Here is an 18,795-nt window from a genome sequence, read left to right as displayed (position 1 = left end):
TTTTGGCTTATTCTGACAGTTCTGCTTCTCACAATTTTCTGTTTAAGTCTAGGAGACTCAGCTGAATGATCCTAGAGATATTTTAGTTGTTGGAATATCTTGTATAGATCAAAAGTAGGGACTTGCTTTGATTTTTGCAGTAAGTTGTATGGTTCTTACTTGCTACTAATAAGATTCTGAGGAAGGAGAAGGAAACAAACCTGGCTTTGAGATGCCTGTGGTCTGTATCCATTATGGAATCCATGTAATCCTCTGCATTATAAAAAGTGAAATGTAAACAGCATCTGCATTGCATTGTGGTCACTTTTTTGATGCATTAAGCCAAATCTTTGCTACTTACATTAAGCCTTTGAGATTCTGCTATTTTTTTCCCCAAATACATGTTCTTTAAAGAGGTCTTGCTTATTTTTCTGTGTTTAAGTGGTGAGTTAATTTATCAATGAAGTCAGTATATCTGGAAACTGGTTTTGAGCTAGAAATAAGTGAGCTGGAAATAAGTGAATAAGTAGTGTTCACAGAGAGTACAGGGACAGTAAGGTTGCTTCTAGGAAGACATTTAAGGTGTGAAATAAGAATCAGCACTGCTGCCCTTTGTCCCCCCCCAGGATAAGTATGATGAGCTGCTGATGATCATTGGATCCAGGCGGAGTGATCTGAATCAAAATATGGCTCTTAAGAGGCAGTATGAGCGGGCTTTGCAGGACCTGGCTGATCTGGTAGAAACAGGCCAAGAAAAAATGGCTGGTGACCAGAAAATGATTGTTTCTTCCAAGGAAGAGGTTCAGTCACTGCTTGAAAAACATAAGGTAAGAAACTGGGAAATATTTCAGGACTAGTAAAGCCCCAGTGGGAAACTCAGAACCACACAGCTGCTTCCTCATGTGCTCCTTCCTTGGGGAGAAGGAGAATCAGAAAGAAAAGGTAAGCCTTGTAGGTTGAGAGATGAATTCTAATACTAACAGCACTAATAATAAAAATAATTGAAACAGTAAATATAACTGTAATGGGAAGGAGAGAGAGAAATAAACACAAGAGAAATAAATAAATCATGTACAATAGAGTTGTTCACCACCTCCTGACCAATAGCCAACCTGTCCCCAAGAAGAAATCAGCAGCTTCCAGACATCTCCCCTGGTTTATATACTGAACATGATGTTCTGTTTTATGAAATATCCCTTTGGCCTGTTCAGGTCAGCTGTCCTGACCATGGTCCTTCCAGGCTCCTCACCCACCTCGTCACTGGCAGAGCAAGGGAAACTGAAAAGTCCTTGACTTGGGGTAAACACTACTCAGCAACAAACAAAAGATCAGTGTGTCACCCACGTTATTCCCATAGTAAAGCCAAAACACAGTGCTCTATCAGCTACTGAGAAGAAAATGAACTCAATCCTAGCCAAAACCAGGACACTTAAAAGAGCAAATTGCTAACCTGTTTCTGTAAAGATACAGGAGCTTTTCAGAACAGTGGGCCTGACTGTATTTTAAATTGGAGTCAATGAACTGTTCTGACACACTGAGTTTCAAATGCTTTGTTGAAGGTGAACCCAGATTTCTTCATTATTCTAACAAAAAGTTCCTAGTATTGTCCTGTCTTGCTACATAGAAATTTCATCCACCACTCTGTTTATTTTCAACAGAAATTTACATTTGGTAATAGCACCCACAAATAGGACAAGTATTTTCCACATTTACATTAGGCAGAAATTTTTGGGGTTCTTTGATTTAAGCTGGTTTTCTTTATGGAATGAGGGTCAGGATGGAATTTATGTGGAAAGAATGACTGACTTCTTTCTTTGAATAGACTATTGTCCTTAAATTATGTTGGATTTCATGAAATGCTGTGAAGTGAAAAGTTTACCTAATTCTATGTAGATGATTGTGCTGCTTATATCTTTAAGTGTTCTTTTAGTGGTAATGAATTGAGTAACAATTGCACTTCCTCTTCTCTATTCTCCCTCTCCCTCACATCCAAATTTTTTAGGAATATTTTCAAGGGTTGGAGTCTCACATGATCCTGACAGAAACACTTTTTAGAAAGATGAGTAGCCTTGCCCTCTTGAAGGAAACTCAGTCACATTCAGAGATGATGACACGAGCTTCGGCTGTATTAAAGCTGGCTCATAAACGAGGTGTGGAGCTGGAATACATTCTAGAGGTGAGAATTTATGTGGCCTTTTCTATACTTCATTGTGATCAACCACCAGGACATTCTATAATGCGGATTTCCTATGCTTGGACAGAATTGATGAGCATCAGTCCATTTTGTCATACACGGAAAGCACTGATAGACTACAGTCTTCTATATTTAATTGTTGGGACCTTCAGGGAGGACAAGTTGTGTTCCTCTAAGTCTAAAAAGCTGCTTGGCTTTAGCTGGTTAAGGAGAGCATGATAGTTTTATCCATTTGTTCTTACCAAAAGTTGAGCTTGGCACAGGGATGGTGTCTTTTTACAGGTTCACTGGACATTTGTACTGTGATTTCTGTACTTTCACAACCATGTAGCTAGCTCTAGGATTTTGGATTAAAAAAAAAAAAGTAGTAAAATTTGTAGATACCCAGATTTACCATATACATGGATAATTTGTGCTTGTAGACCTGGATGCATCTGGATGAAGATTACCAGGAACTCACCAGACAGCTGGAGTCTGTTGAAGGAAACATCCCCACTGTTGGTTTGGTAGAAGAGACAGAAGACAGGCTTACAGACAGGATTACACTTTTTCAGGTTGGTGCTTTGTAGATATTCTCTGTAGAAAAAAGGGGTTAAAGGGATCTCTGACAGTCATCAAGTCCAGCCTCCCACTTGAAGCATTACAGTTGCCATGGGCTGGATCAGCAACAGCTTTGGAAACCTCAAAAGATGGATGTCCCACAGCTGACCAGAGGACCAGTTGCAGGCCTGCACCACCATCTGCTATAAAAGGTTTTATGTAATGCCCAGTCAGTAACATCAACTTTCTGCTTGTCACCAATGTCATTTTTGTACTGTGTGGCACTACTGAGGAGCATTTACCTCAATCATCTTTTTAATTCTGCTCAAACAGCTGTAGATCTTTGTTAGATTGGCCCTTAGCCTCCTGCTCATCAATCTAAAGCAAGCACATTTCCCACACCCTCTTTGTGAAGGATATGTGCTCTAGGTCCCTAAATAACTTAATAGTTCTACACCAGACCCTGACCATTTCCTTCTTCCTCAGCTCAGTGAGAGATGGGTCAGAGCACAATCAGAAGGAGTAGATGTGGCCTCATCAGCACCATCTAGATGAGGATAACAGAATAACTTCATCTGGTTGTTCACAGCCCTAATACAGGCCTAATATAGAGCTGTGGCTTGCCTTATAAGCTCCAGGTTAAATACACTACTAATTTCCTTCCTAAGCTGTACCGAGAAACACAGCTAGTCAGCCCAAGGTGTGGAAGTTGCATTTCTTCAGACTTCCAAGGTTTCTGCTGTCTCCAGCCTTTAGTTTAGTAGAGTCTCTGGAATCAGTCTGCCATTTTTTTTGTCCCAACTGCTCTCCCTAATCCTGTGGATTAGTGTCATCCAGAAATTTACTGAGGGAATGCTGGCTGCCATGATCCATGCCATTAAGATGTTGAAGATATTTGGGATAAAATATCAATAATCTCTGGAGCACTCTGCCCAATACAGCCTGCCAGCCAGGCATCAAGCTTTTGATCACCAGCACTGATACTGGTAATGCAGCTCATTTTCAGCCCACCAACACTGCATTTATCCAGCCATGAACTGTCTCTGCTGCTAGAGGAGGGTCCTGTGAGAGATGGTATCAAAGGTCATGCTGAAGTCAGTCTGATCCACAGAGACAGTAATTTTGTCATAGAAGGCTGGTAATGAATTTAAGTTGAATATTCCTGGTTGCCTCTTGGTCCTTTTTGTCATTGAAAATGGAATTCAGGAGGATGTACTCCATGACTCCATGATCTTTCCAGAGAGCAAGGTGAGACTGAACAGCCTGTGGTTCCTCAAATTGCCTTCCTCCCCAGATGCAACAAGTAGTTTAAGTACAGGCTTTCTACCACATCCTGTTTCTTTGGTCTAGTGGTTTGTTTTTGTCTCCTTATACTAGACATTTTACTTGGGGTTTTTATATTCTCTTTTTTTGTTTTACAGAAAAATGTCTGTCAATTTTTTTTTGAAAATTGACTTTGTGTTATCTTTTTAGTTGCTTTACCAGTTGCTTTCTGATTTTCCAATGTTATGAGGAAAATAAGCAATCTATTGTGTGTGGGGGGATTGTTTGTTTGATGCTAGGCATCATTTTGTGTTGGTTCTAACCCTAAATTATTTTTCTTCTTTTGTTTTTCTTTTCAGTTACATAAACTAGGTTTTTCAAATCCAGATTCTTGTATTCCATTATATCATAGATTTTGTTAATTGGCCACATTTAGCTTTAAAATCCATCATAATAAATTTATGATTATCTTAGAATAAGCCACTGTCCGGGAATTTTCAATTTTGTATATATGTTTTGTGTAAATACACAGACTTACACATAAAGATAATTTTTTTCAAATCTATTATAAGCTCTATTTTTGTGAAAGAGGAAATAAGAGTGATAGAAAGGTCATGTGCTCACTATAAGATTGGTAGTTTTGTACCTTTTATATTCAGATTACTTTCAACAGAACTGAAAAATGGGAATCCATGTACATTTCACACTCAAACTTATACCAATGTACAGCTGTTTTTAAAATCCATAGTATTTGTATAATGATGGTGGAATTTAGCAGGTATATTTGCTCACATGTACTATTTATTTTACCCATCCACAAATCACCATTTAAATTAAATCTGTCTCAGTTCCAGGTTCATTCTGGGTAATAGTATTAACAGCCTTTCCTTTTTCATTACCTTTTTTGCTTTCTTGTGCAATAAAAATTGTTCTGTGTGTTCAGGGGTTTGGATGGATGGGATGATCTTCTGTTTTGTAGCCATGAAGAGCAGAAAGGTAGGTTGGTAAAAGAGTGAGATGTCCAGAGAGCTGAAGATAGGCATTGGAAGGGATGAAGAGGAACCACTGTTAATAATTTTATATTGGACGTCTTTAACATTCATTTCAGCAGATGGTAAAGTAAGTTCTGGTAAAGTTTCAGGTATAGAATATCTAGACAAAGGAGTAGGAGAAGTTCATCATAAGGAGGAGCCAATAGACATATGGACATGATTGGGTTTGTGGCAACATGTTCAGCTTTTGAGCAGATTACCTTCATGATGGTTCTTGGGGAATTCTAGAGCTGGAGCAGAAATAAAAATTGATGTTCTGTGGTGACATTGGATATGCAACAAATTGCAGTAAAAGGAAATTAAATGTTAAGAAAGTGTGGTAGCAGTTATCTAACCTTCTCTGTCATTACAGCATCTGAGATCTAACCTGACTGAATACCAACCTAAATTATACCAAGTGCTAGATGATGGGAAGAGGCTCCTTTTTTCTGTTAGCTGCTCAGAACTCGAAGGTCAACTGAACCAACTAGGAGAACGCTGGTTAAGTAACACCAGCAAAGTCACCAAGGAGCTTCACAGGCTGGAGACAATACTGAAGCACTGGACAAGGTAATGCTGTGCAATGATAAATATAAAGATCTTCACATGTGCTTTTCAGGTCAAAGCCATTCTAGATCCAGACATATTTGATTCAACATTTGAAAGAAAGAAGGAAAAGTATGTCATAGTTCAACAGCTCTTCTGTTCCATAGAAGTGCTGTTGTAGTTTCTCATTTATAATAAAAGATAAAGCAGATAAGAGCTGGTGCAAAGAAATGAGAAAATTACTTTCTTAGATGATTTATTTAGAAGCCCCATGTGCATATAGGTTGATAAGTTGTGTGCTTTGCTGGGTGACATGAGTAGCCTCAGCATGTTTTAGTGGATTCATTGCAGCTTCTGGGTTCTTGTGTGTCTGTGTCATTGTGTATATGGAAGGGAGCTTTTGCTACCTTGCTAACGTTCATATGCTACTTTTGAAATTAATTATCTAATTGGCATAGAAGCTTTGTCTGTGAATCCCTGGCTTATGTGTGGACACTCATATTCTGTTATCTCATTACTTGCTTGGTTTCTGAAAAAAAAATTTAATTTCTGCTCTGAGATCCTTCTTGGTAAAGATTTAGGAACACTGAGCTTTGTAATGGAAGTGAAAAGTCTGTTGATGTGCTTTGGGTGGGGTTACAGCTTGTCCAAAGTGACTGGCCCTCATTAAACTTTTTTCTAAAGGCAAAACTTAAGTACTCTTAGAAATTGTGAGCATAGTGGCTAAAATAGGACCTTCCTGATATCATGCCTGTCTGTAAAATTAAATTACTTCAGAATTTTTCTGAAATTTGATTAAAAAAAAATTTCAGATCTGACATTCAATGTCTTCCTCTAACACATGGAGGAAAGACTGCTCAGTTGGAAGGAAGAAGTAGCAATGACTGTTTTCGTCTTCTTTAAACATCTTCCTAGGTATCAGAGTGAATCAAATGAATTGACACAGTGGTTGCAATCTGCAAAGGAGCGACTTGAGTTTTGGAGCCAGCAGTCTTTGACTGTTCCTCAGGAACTAGAAACAGTCCGAGACCACCTGAACTCCTTTTTGGTAAGCTGTTCACAAACCCGGGACATCTATTTCTCTGCAATTACAGTTACACAGTTGATTAACCAAATGGTTATACTTCTCATAATTGATGAGTACGTAGGTATGCTGTCCTTCAAAATGCTGGTATGTGTGCACATTAAGCACTTCTTTGCTATATACAAAGATTGTAAATCTTGAGGATTCTAAAAAAAAAAAAAAAGGTTTTATGACTGAACACAGTTTTTGTTCTTATTCTGAAGTACAGCTGATGAATACTAATAAAAAGTTTTAAAGGGAAAGGAGGATATTCTTAGCTTTCTGAGGTTCTAAAAGTCTAAGTAAAATAAAAAAGTACCTAATTATTTCCACAAAAAATGGTTCTGCTTACAGGAGTTTTCAAAAGAGGTGGATGCTAAATCATCACAGAAATCTTCTGTCCTGAGTACTGGGAACCAGCTCCTCAGGCTTAAGAAAGTAGATACAGCTGCATTGCGTGCAGGATTGTCCCACATCGAAACCCAGTGGACAGAGCTTCTCACACAAATCCCAGCAGTGCAAGAGAAGTTACACCAGGTAAGAAAGCCAGTAATGGCCTTCGATATTCGAGAAAACTGAGTCTGTACAGTTGGCACTAATTAGTTGCTTCCTTTCTCAATTTTTCCATGTGAGGAAAGATAAGGAAAAAAGTTATTCCTGTTTTATTGTGGGAAGGCTCATGCTTAGTTTCAAATCCTGCCTGTCCAGTACCCATAAGTATTACTTTCAGACGTCCATAGTTATATTTGTTAAATTTTAGTGAAACACCAGGTGGGGTTTTTTTCTACACACTGGTATGCTTTCTGGAAAAGGGGGTTTTTCCTTGTGCCCTGTCAGGTTTGGGTAGTGTTTTTGTTCAAATTGAGTAGGTTAGGTTCAAGTCTGTGAAAGATGAAATAGGTCTAAAAACATTCTTGATTTTTGCTAGTGTGTATAGGCACAAGAGACTTTTTACTTGTGCAGTTTTGGGGTTTTAATGCTATAATACTGAACTTTGAGAATTATACTGATTGAAAAGTTGTCTTAATATGTAGTTGCTAGGGAGTTATCAGTGTAAGCTGTTGCTTTAACTTGCAGCTTAGAATGCCCTCAGAGTTAGTAATAACTGATTTATGGGGAGAGAGGAAGGGTCACAAATCTTAACTGACTCTGTGATGGCAAACAAAACAATGTCATTCTGTAGTCCTTGTAATGAAAAACATATATGTCCACCTAAAAATGTCATAGAACATATTCTTGAGTGATTAAATGCAGGCAAGCAGTACTCCATCAGCTACTGAAACTGTGTAAATGCAAAGCAAGGAATTCTTACCCATTTTCTTCACAACATGAGTTACAAATCTGTTATCTCAACAGCTCCAGATGGACAAAATTCCTTCTCGCCATGCCATCACTGAAGTTATGAGCTGGATTTCGCTGATGGAAAATGTAATTCAGCAGGATGAAGAAAATATAAAAAATGTAGTAGGACAGAAAGCAATTCAGGGTTATGTCCAGAAGTACAAGGTACTGAGTTGCAATATTATTAATTTTCCTTTTGAATTATTCTCATTATTACCACAATTAAATATATATAAATATGTAAAATATAAATGATTTAGGGAAAAAAATTCACCAATTTAGTGGAGTGGTTGGAATTGTATACAAGTTAGAACTGCAAAATATTTGATACTGTGGAAAAGAAGCCAAAATTACTTTTACTCTTCTGTTTACTTATGGAGGGAATATAACTTTTAATATGCTTACCTTAATTGCTAGGAAAATCCAAAGTGATATGTACATTATTAAAACCTTATTAGATCTGCCAGAGTGGATGCAGTACTCCAGGCAGGGTCTTGCAAGAGCAGAACCAAGGGGCAGAATCACCTCCCTGGAACTGCTGGCCACTCCTCTTTTGAAGCAACCCATGATGCAGGTGGCCTCCTGGGCTGTGAGTGCACCCTGTTGGCTCATGTCCAGCTTTTTATCCATGAGAGCTCCCAAATCCTTCTCTGCAGGGCTGTTCTCAATGAGTACATCTCCACAACCCAGGTGCAGCACCTTGCACTTGACTTGTTGAACTTCATGAGTTTCTCATGGGCCTTGTTGTAAAGTTTGTCTAGGTCCCCTGGATGGTGTCCCATTCTTTACTTGTATCAACTGTGCTGCTCAGCTTCATGTCCTCTGCAGACTTGCTGAGGATGCATCTGATCTCACTGCATCATTGATAAAGCTTATTAAAGAGCACTGGTCCCAAAGTAGAGCCCTGAGGGACACCACTCATCACCGGTCTCCACCTGGACACAGAGCCATGGACCAAAGCCCTCTGGCTGTGTCTATCCAGCCAAATCCCTGTCCAGAGAATAGTCCACCCTTCAAACCCATGTCTCTCTAGTTTGGAGATAAGGATGTCATTTGGGACTGTGTCAAGTGCCTTACAGAATTCTAGGTAGATGGCATAAGTCAGTCTTCTCTTGTTGACTGGTGCAGTCATTCCATAGAAGGCCACCAGATTGGTCAGGCACAATGTGCCCTTAGTAAAGCTGTTCTGGCTGTCTTGGATCACATCTTTGTCTTGTATGTGCCTTAACATTGCTTCCATGACGATCTGTTCCATGATCTTCCCAGACACAAAAGTAAGGCTAACCAGTCTGTACTTCCCCAGATTTTCCTTTCTTTCCTCTGTAAATATAGGAGCAATGTTTCCCCTTTTCCAGTCATTGGGTATTGGCCTGACCACCATGACTTTTCAAATATGGTGGAAAGTGGCTTGGCAACAACATCAGTCAGCTCTCTCAGGACCCTGGGATGCATTTTATCAGGTCCCATGAACTTGTGTCTATTGAGCTTTATCAAGTGGTGCTGAACCTTCTCTCTGCTTACAGTGGGAGGGACTTGTTTTCTAATTCCTGGTCAATTGCTAAAAAAGCTTTCTAGCTGAATTGTGATAAAGATGTAGCTGTTGAACATTGTTCCTGTATTTTGCAGGAAGGTGAGAAATTGTGGAACTTTCATGCTGCTTTGGTAATTCAATTTTTTTTTTTTTTTTTTCCTAGGGTTTCAAGATAGATTTAAATTGCAAACAGTTGACTGTTGACTTTGTGAATCAATCAGTGCTACAAATCAGCAGCCAGGATGTTGAAAGTAAACGCAGTGACAAAACTGATTTTGCAGAACAGCTTGGAGCAATGAACAGGCGCTGGCAGATCCTACAAGGCCTGATAACAGAAAAGGTATAGAAAAAACCTAACTGCTCTGGAGTGAACTGTCAAAATGCATAGAACATTAAGATTATAATGGTTGGAAGCCTCTGAGGGTCATCTAGGCCAGTCTTCTCAAACAGTGCTAACTTTACAGTTAGATCAAAGGGGACTTGGTTATCTGAATCTTGAAAATTTCCAAGGAGAGATTCCACAAACTCTTCTGGGTAGCTGATTCATGCTTAAACACTCCAGTGGGGGACAAGTTTTTGTCTTGTTCCCAATCAGGATTTCCCATGTTGCAATTTGTGACTTTTTTATCTTCTCCTTTTATTGAATATCTCCCAGAATAGTCTGCCACCGTTTTCTCCATGCCTTTCTACAAGGAGTGTACAGCACAGTGAGATGATTCTTTTGTCCTCTTTTCCCCAAGCTGAATGAAACCAGGGTTATTATTAATTCTGTTAAAATACTAGATATGTTTAAACTTGCTTTCAGTGAAAGCACTGAATTCCAAGAAGGCATTACTTTGCATTGATCTTCAATGATTTATATAAAAAAATAAAGATAATTGTATGAGAAAGTGTCTACTCATTTTTCATTGCAGATCCAGCTCTTGGAAGGTCTGCAGGAATCCTGGACAGAATATGAAAATAATGTGCAGTGCCTAAAAATTTGGTTTGAAACCCAAGAGAAGAAGCTGAAACAGCAACAAAAAATTGGAGACCAGGCTTCAGTGCAGAGTGCTTTGAAAGACTGTCAGGTAATGTCTACTTACAAATAATAGTGTTTTCTTTCCAAGAGTTTGAAACAAGACTTGATAAATCCATGTGAAATCCTCATACTGGTGAAGTCAATGACTCAATTCTTGACTTCAGTGAAGGAGAGATGTCATTCCTAAGGTGCAAGCAATAAAAGAGGAGAAAGGAGCCATAGTGTCTCAAAGTTGCTTAAGACGAACTAAAGTTGTCGTTATTTTTACACTGGACATTTCAAAGCTTGCCAGGCGTACTGAACTAGAAGACTGTCAAAGGAATATGTTGTCATGTCTGTTTAGCCAGTCTTAAGGGGTTTTTCTGCCTTTTTGCTATCTTTCCTCCATGGCCCACTTTTTTTCCATTCTTTTTCCATCTCATATGTTCCACCTGACTATTCAGAGAAAAATTCTACAATCCAAGGAAGTTTTATGCTTCCATTCAGAAAGCTGGGAATTTTGTTGTTGTAGTAGCTTTTTTTAAATATCCAGAAAAGGAAAGAGAGTCATGATTATGATGTGCAAAGATGAGATGAGGCAAAGTGCAGCTATACATAGTGCAAATAGGTTTGAACCACAACAGTTTTTCACATGGAATTCATACAAGGACAACACAGCAGTGAACTGGGTATCGCAGTTATCTCTGAACATCTTACTCAGAGTAGCACATACTTAGATAGTAAGAGGCTTACCCCTGGAGCTGCCAGGCCAGAGCTAAAGCTTACAGGTGTGTAGGCAGAACAGATACTTTTGAATTGATAGACAAGGCCTTCACGCAGTGTCAGGCATCACATAACTTTTGTTCAAAATAACTTTGTCCTACCAGATACCATAAAATAAATTGCATGCCAAATCAAATTAAAACTCTGTCAGGCCAACTGAATGCACAAAATCTTGGTGTTCTCATCACCATAAAAGGGAGTGAGGAAGTGTGTTTATATTTATGTTTCTTTCCTGCATGAATTTAATTGATGGGAGAAATATAATCTAGCATTCATCTCTTCACAAAGAGAACAGCTGTAAAATCAAATGAAATGTATAAAATAATTTGCTCTATTACCTTTGTTTCTGTAAAGGCAAATAGGGTGGTTAGGCCAGATATGGTAGAGGTCAAATTTTTTTTTCTGAAATTGTTGACCTGAGTTTTCAATATGTCTGACGTGCTTAGTTTTAATTCAGGTATCTTTATGGTTTCAGCACAATAAACCCATACAACTGAAGCAAGGGTAATTTAACATAGCCTGACATAATCAGCAGTCTGTGCTTGGCTGGAGTTCAAAGATGAATCTGATTTATCACCTTTTTGATTCCTTTTGCTCAGGGAAGTTAACAAATACACTTGGGGAGTTAGTTATGATGGCAAGACTTTGATCAGCAGAGGAACAAATTGTTTAAGAAATAACTGTATCAGACACTCCCAGATACCTGGTTTGACTGGTGCAAAAGCTGGAGTTTATTAACCAAAGTTAGTTGCTGCTTAGTGTTATTTTAATAAGTGGAGTCAACCATTTTTTCCTGACAGAGGTTAGAAAAAATAATGCATCTTTAATTCAATTATGAATTTTAAATTATTAATAAAAAAGCCTTTTTCAGAGAGAAACAGAAATATTTGCTGGTCTTGGTGTTTGAAACTTATGCTTATCTTACATTCTGAATTTTGGAGCAAACTTGTATAAAGTAAAATTACTTTTTTCAGTGTAAAAATACACTTTTTGGAAAGTCAGCTTTAGTACGTTCAACTTAGAAGGGTTTGTGTTGTTGTCAGCTGAATAAAAAATGATCTATTACTCTGTCTGCTCTGGAACAAGGCCATGGCTAGATGTTTGAAGAAATGTGAAGTAATACAGAAAAACAACAAAAAAAAAGACTGAGAATAAATATTGCCACAAAAATGCTCTCACAAATATGTATATAGACAAAAGTGTGTCGTATCTGTGGAGGGATAAATTCTATTAACAGGTGTTTGCAAGAGTGGAGATAATTTTGCTCCAAATACCTTCCCAGATATCTACAATGTAAAGTCTCTTATGGCAATGGTATTCTTGTTGTGTTTTGGGATTCATAGGGAGTGGAATTTATTAAAAACCTGGGTTTTCAGGCTGACCAGAGTTCTGCTTTATTCTTTTCTTTCTCTGTTGATCTGTTTCTCTCAGTAAGGAGAGGCTTGCAGAAAATGACAAAATAACCTGAGATCACATGGTTAATGGAAGGGTAACACAAGGTTGCTGCCACCTCACAGTGTGCTTTTGGTATCATACTGACAGGTAAACACAAATCTGTGTTGACCTGCAGCCTGCAAGCCTTACTGCCCCACTCTGCTCAGACTCAGTGTTTGTGCTGCCTGAAGCCCCAGAGCTTCCCTATGAGTCAGAGCACTGCAGGACTTTCTTGGATCTGACTGCACCATGCTGTGAAATTATATAGGTAGTTTCCCGGTTAGGAATGGCTATTTTCAACTAGTTTTTTACTCTTATAAGACAGCAGAAAATTATACAGAAGTTTTACATAGAGGACATGCTTCTATTTAAATCAACAAACTGCTAGACTTCAAAGGGAACAAAAAAAATTCAATGAAATTGCTGATGAGTTGTGAATGTCTTGAGAATAAAAAGTCAAAATATGACAGCATGTGTCCTGTTTTTTAAACTAAGGAGCTTATGGCCATCTTTTCTATATGAAGGTGTTATTTAGTCAATTAAGAAAAAATACTCAGGTATCTTTTTTTTCTTTTTTTTTTTAGGAATTAGAAGAATCAATAAGAGCAAAGGAAAAAGAAGTAGAAAATGTAGAACAGAGTGGTCTTTCTTTAGTACAGAACAAGAAAGAAGAAGTCTCTTCTGCTGTTATGAATACACTGCAAGAAATTAACCATTCCTGGGCCAATTTGGATCACATGGTAAAAGAATCTGTGAGGGGAAAACTACAGCTGTAGAAATAAGGCATGGAGGAGAGGGGGAATTAGCAGTTGCAGCTATTGGATTTCTTCTGAATTGTGTCCCTCTTTCCATGTCTCTAGCAATCAATCTCCAAGTTTCTGTGTACACTCCACATACAAAGGGTATAATTTTTCTTGTTTCAGCAGTGCTTCTAGTCATTGTAAATGAAGCTTTTTAGATGCTCCCTGATATTTAGTGTAAAGGAACCAAATTACCTTTCAGGAATTAATTTTTCAAGCCCACAGGTCTCACAGAATAAGGAAGAGATCAGCATTAATTTTCAGCATTCAAACTTTGATCAACATCAGTCTGTCTTCTTAGGAGGAATGCAGTTTGTTAGTGCTAGCCTCTCTGCTTCCATAGGCCAATTTTCCTGCCTTAGAGATGTGTGTAGTCTTAAGAAATTTCACTTGATCCTACTCTGGACTAAAGTAAAATGAATTTTGACATCTTTACAGTCCATTCCATCCAACCTTTATTAAATGAAGAACTTTATGCTATTCCCAATGTAAACCCAGCTGATGGTTGTACAAAATCTTCATTATTCAATAGGTTTAAGATAAGGCATGTAGGACAAGAACCATGTGAGATCCAAAGAAAGAAAATAATTTAAAGATATCCCAACTAGCTGGAATGCTTTTAATTTACTTTTGTGTTTATTCCTCCTTCCTCCCAGGTTAGCCAACTGAAGATATTGTTGCAATCTGTTCTTGATCAATGGAGCATTTACAAAGTGGCTTATGAAGAACTAAACAGTTACCTGACTGAAGCCAGATATTCTTTGTCCCGTTTTTATCTTCTTACTGGTTCTCTGGAAGCTGTGAAAGTCCAAGTTGATAAACTTCAGGTGAAAAGAGTTCATTTTCTCTGAAATTGCATGGTTGCAGATAACTGTAGATTTTGGCTTATAAGAAGTAGAAGTAAAGACATACTGGCACATTAAAATCACATGACATTAAAAGAACACATTATAAACCAGCCACTGCATGTTTCATTTTGCAGAAAAATTAATTTGGGATAGTTGTCTTCTTTTTAGATTTTTTATGCCATTCTTTATAATTTGAGCAATACCATCAAATTGTTACAAGTTTTTAAATTAAGCTAATGGCCATTAAAACTAAAGTTTCTCATGCTACTTCATCAGGCTTCAGAGCTACAGGTGCATGTTGAGATCACATTTTTAGACCCCCAGCAACCTTGCAGTAGATTGATAATCAGAAAAAGATAATGTTTCAGGAGCTGAGACACTCACATGTTCTAGTAATTTACCATTGTAAAAAAGCATAAAATACAAGGAGATTCCTTTTATAAAATTATAAATTAATAATAATCGAAATAAATAATTTAATTAAATACAAATATTTAAATTATTGTTCTATTACATAAAAGCCCTTTTATTTCAACAGTGGTTTTCATCTTTGAAATGAAAAATAATTATGCAAACATTTCTGGATGCCCGAATTAGAAGAACTTCTGTTGTTCTTAAGCTGTTCTTCTGTTATTATTTACCAGCAAATTTAAAGTTACATTATAATTTAAATATTTGTGTGATTTGAATTCCAGACATATATAAAACCAAAGTATTATATTACTTATACTAAGCATGGACAGCACTTTCAAATCCAGGATTTAAAGAGAATCCAAGAATGGACTTGACAGCCATTCTTCTGGATTTTACACATTAGAGAGAAGTAGTTGGTTAAACAGTAGGTACAGAAAATTACTTTTTTTTCTGATTAAGATTTTGAATTTAAACTCAGGGTGAGGTTTGCTGGGATTTCAAACTGTAATAATATGCAAAAAATATTTAAGTTTAAAAAAAAGAAAAAAGAGCATTTTCAGAGAGTCATAGGGTGGGTAAGGTTGGAAGAGACCACAGTGGGTCATCTGGTCTGACCTCCCTGCTCAAACAGCATCATCCCAGAGCAGATGGCACAGGATTGTGTCCAGATGGTTCTTGCATATCTCCAGTGAAGGACACTCCACACTCTCTCTGGTCCAGTCACCCACACAGTAAATAATTTCTTCCTCATGTTCAGCTGGAACTTCCCGTGCATCAGTTTCTGTCCGCTGCCTCTTGTCCCACTGCTGGGCACCACCAAGAAGAGCCTGGAAGCATCGTATTGGCACTCCCCCTTAAGATATTTATGTGTGATAATGAGATCCCCTCTCAGTTGTCTCTTCCTGAGTCTGAACCAGCTCCCTCAGCCTTTTTTTGTGAGAGAGATGCTCATCAGTCCCTCATCAGTCCCACTTCCGTCTGCTGGACAAAACACACTTCCCTGACAGACATACATCAGGGTGGTAAATGAAGGAGCGAGACCCTTTTGTCAGAATATAGCTTTCTTAATGTTGTTACTTTTTCATCTTGTTCTAAACAGGAAAATGTTGTTTAGTTAGTTTTCAACCATCTGTTAACGTTTTTAAATCTGAATCAGTCCATGTGCTTACTCATTCTGTATGAAAGTACTTGTTTAAAATAATTTCTTCTACAAGATTTTTACATTTTGCAAAAATACAAGATTAAAATTTACTTTTTGCTCTATTTGATATAAAATCAAATTAATCTTTATATTAAATAACCTATTTATATGAAACACATAAAGTAAGTTTTCATTCATAATCTAATGCAATTGATGCATACTATTTTGAAATGTTTCTACATCTTGAAATTTTGTTAACTTGTGGGTTGGTTTTGTTTCGTTATTATTCTACTCTAGAGCCTACAAGATGAATTGGAAAAACAAGAGAATAGCTTACAGAAATTTGGTTCTGTGACCAATGAATTGTTGAAAGAATGTCACCCACCAGTGACTGAAACACTTACCAACACCTTGAAAGAAGTGAATATGAGGTAGAAAATATCTTTGTTGATTTCAGTTGCAAATCTGTATTTATCCATTATCCAGTTTTCCATTATCCCTACTTTTCTTAAATATTATTATTTTAAGTTCCTGGGGTTATGAGGGGTTTGTTGGAACAGGAAGGATTATTCCTTTTGCCAAGGACTGGAGTAAAACTCTCATTTATTGCTTATAATAAATGAAACACCTTCTCCAGTGAGCATTTGGGCATTAATGTCAGTAGTTTTGCTCTGTGCTTGACCGCCAAATAAGATTCATAAATACCATGCTGGAAAATAATACTGTGCTTGAAATTTGAGAATTGTGTCTGAAAATTTTGTTTGCAGTGTTTCAATGGTTATCATCAGCTTCCTCAAATTTTAGGTTGCTATTTCTAGTTGTAGGAAGGGCATCATAGACAGGAAGATCTAAGCCCCTCACCAGTACCTTGGCAAACAGCTTCCCCAGATTTGATTTCAGGCAAGAACTAATCAAAGGGTTTTCTCAGATACAGGAAGGGAAGATCCAGAAGAAAAAAACATAGTTTGCTGGAAAATTGGGATTTTTTTTTTTGAAAACAGAATCACATCACATTTATTTTAATCTGTATTCAGTCCTGTCCTAGAAACCAAAAGTGGGAGAAGGGATTATTTAACCCCATTTCACAAAAGATACCATAGAATTTAATAGTTTCAGTGATGGCTGGCAGAATTTTTGCTCCAAAACCTTTGCATTTCATCATGCAATAATAATTGAGAAATACTGTGATTTTCTTTAGTAAGGAAACAATTAGGCACATTTGAGAAAGCATGTGTTCATGGTTGCTATTAGAGCAAAAAATACAATGGGAAATTATTCTAGGAAGGAATTCAAAGGGAGATTAGATATTTAATTAGATAATAGAAATATAAAGATTTTTAATATGTCTGGGAGTATTTTACAAGTGAGTTACACAGAGCTTTATGACTTTAAATACTGTGTTACAGTTTGGGAGGAAATGGCAGGAGAAGAAATGGTGCCTCATTTACAGCTGTTCTGGGCATCTTCAACCCTCACAGGAATCCGCTATTGGCAGTGCATGGTTGGCCATGGATACTTGGTGATGCTGAGGGTACTAAGTGGAAATAGCAGGAGGTTCATTTCAAAAAGTGTGCTTCAGCTCTGACCACCAGCATTAAAAAACAGCATCCAAAATGCAGCACAGATCACACAATTGTGACAGCTCAGCACAGCCTGGTTTAGAATTCAAACACAAATTTCTTGGTTTGGTGTTATTTTCACCAAATGTCTGGATCTTGATTATTACCAATTTTTTTTAAGTCAAGAGACCATGGGAAACAGCAGAGAGAATAAGGGCCATGGATAGTTGTTGTGGACTCCCAGGCTTCGGTCACTTATGCAGTCTCTTCCCCAGGTGGAACAACCTCCTGCAGGAGATTGCAGAGCGGCTGCGTGCCAGCAGGGCCCTACTCCAGCTGTGGCAGAGGTACAAGGACTGCTACCAGCAGTGCTCTTCCACAGTCCACCAGCGAGAAGACCAGACCAATGAACTCCTGAAGACTGCAACCAGCAAAGACATCGCTGATGATGAAGTTACTACTTGGATTCGGGACTGCAATGTATGTACAGTTAAGCTTTGCAGCTTTTCTCAGCTCTGTGGGCCAAACAAAATCTCAAGAAGCTCTCTGTTGCTAAACTCTGTAGTTGGTGTTTTGGAATCGTGTGTACTAACCTATTTCATTTTGCTGATGCAGCTTAGACGTAGGAGAGAGAGCTCAAATCTCATGTGTCTCTAAATTTTGATCCCTCCATTAGTTGTTGTGATGTTGTTTCAGAAGCTTGTATCTAAAGTCTTCTGTCTGGAGAAGGTGGATAAATTACATCATAGGATTCAGTCTTAGGTTCCTGTTTAATGAAGATATTCATGCTTGGGAAAGTATCTCTACCAAGCTCTTTTGAGTTCCTTATAACAGAAGGAAACTCAAAATTATTTGACTATATTGCCACCAGTCAAGACTGTTCACATTTTCAGAATGATTGAGATGTCTTTATCCTTCGTTATGGAAAGACACCATTCACTCTGAAACCTTGAGATTCTTCCTTTTTCAAGGTTGCATCTCAAGGCAGCAGAATAGTTTATCTCCTCTCTGTGCTTACATTTTGGTTCTTTTGAACATAAGTTAATGTTAAGTGTCATTGACCAAAAAAATAAAATATGAATTGTCTCAGTTTAAGCAAAACAACTGCAGTGATAAAAAACCAACTTGATAGTGTTTACAAAATAAACGCATTCATGATCTATCTTTTGGAGCATTTGCTGCCATGGTCAGGCACCATGGACTGGCAATTCAAATTGTTTGGTTCAAATAATTTATTTTGTGATGTCCCATTCATTAACAATTATGTTAGGCCATTTACAAAAGTTACTTTTTCAGCCCTCCTGGTGAATCACAGCAGGAAGAAAAGG

At 37.7% G+C, this 18,795-nt stretch overlaps 1 protein-coding gene across 1 annotated transcript in view; it reads left to right on the top strand.

Moving 5' to 3' along the window:
- SYNE1 (spectrin repeat containing nuclear envelope protein 1) overlaps positions 1–18,795 on the top strand; it is a 296,656-nt gene that overhangs the window by 225,705 nt on the left and 52,156 nt on the right. The window contains 13 exon segments of the mRNA XM_058833865.1: positions 606–806; positions 1,982–2,155; positions 2,596–2,727; positions 5,381–5,577; positions 6,469–6,601; positions 6,971–7,153; positions 7,973–8,122; positions 9,652–9,828; positions 10,403–10,558; positions 13,290–13,445; positions 14,162–14,332; positions 16,206–16,339; positions 17,743–17,947. Of these exon segments, the coding sequence (XP_058689848.1) occupies positions 606–806; positions 1,982–2,155; positions 2,596–2,727; positions 5,381–5,577; positions 6,469–6,601; positions 6,971–7,153; positions 7,973–8,122; positions 9,652–9,828; positions 10,403–10,558; positions 13,290–13,445; positions 14,162–14,332; positions 16,206–16,339; positions 17,743–17,947 (2,169 nt within the window).

This window comes from Poecile atricapillus, chromosome 3, assembly GCF_030490865.1.
Source record: "Poecile atricapillus isolate bPoeAtr1 chromosome 3, bPoeAtr1.hap1, whole genome shotgun sequence".
NCBI classification, from domain to species: domain Eukaryota; kingdom Metazoa; phylum Chordata; class Aves; order Passeriformes; family Paridae; genus Poecile; species Poecile atricapillus.
This window is presented reverse-complemented; position numbering and strand designations above follow the sequence as displayed.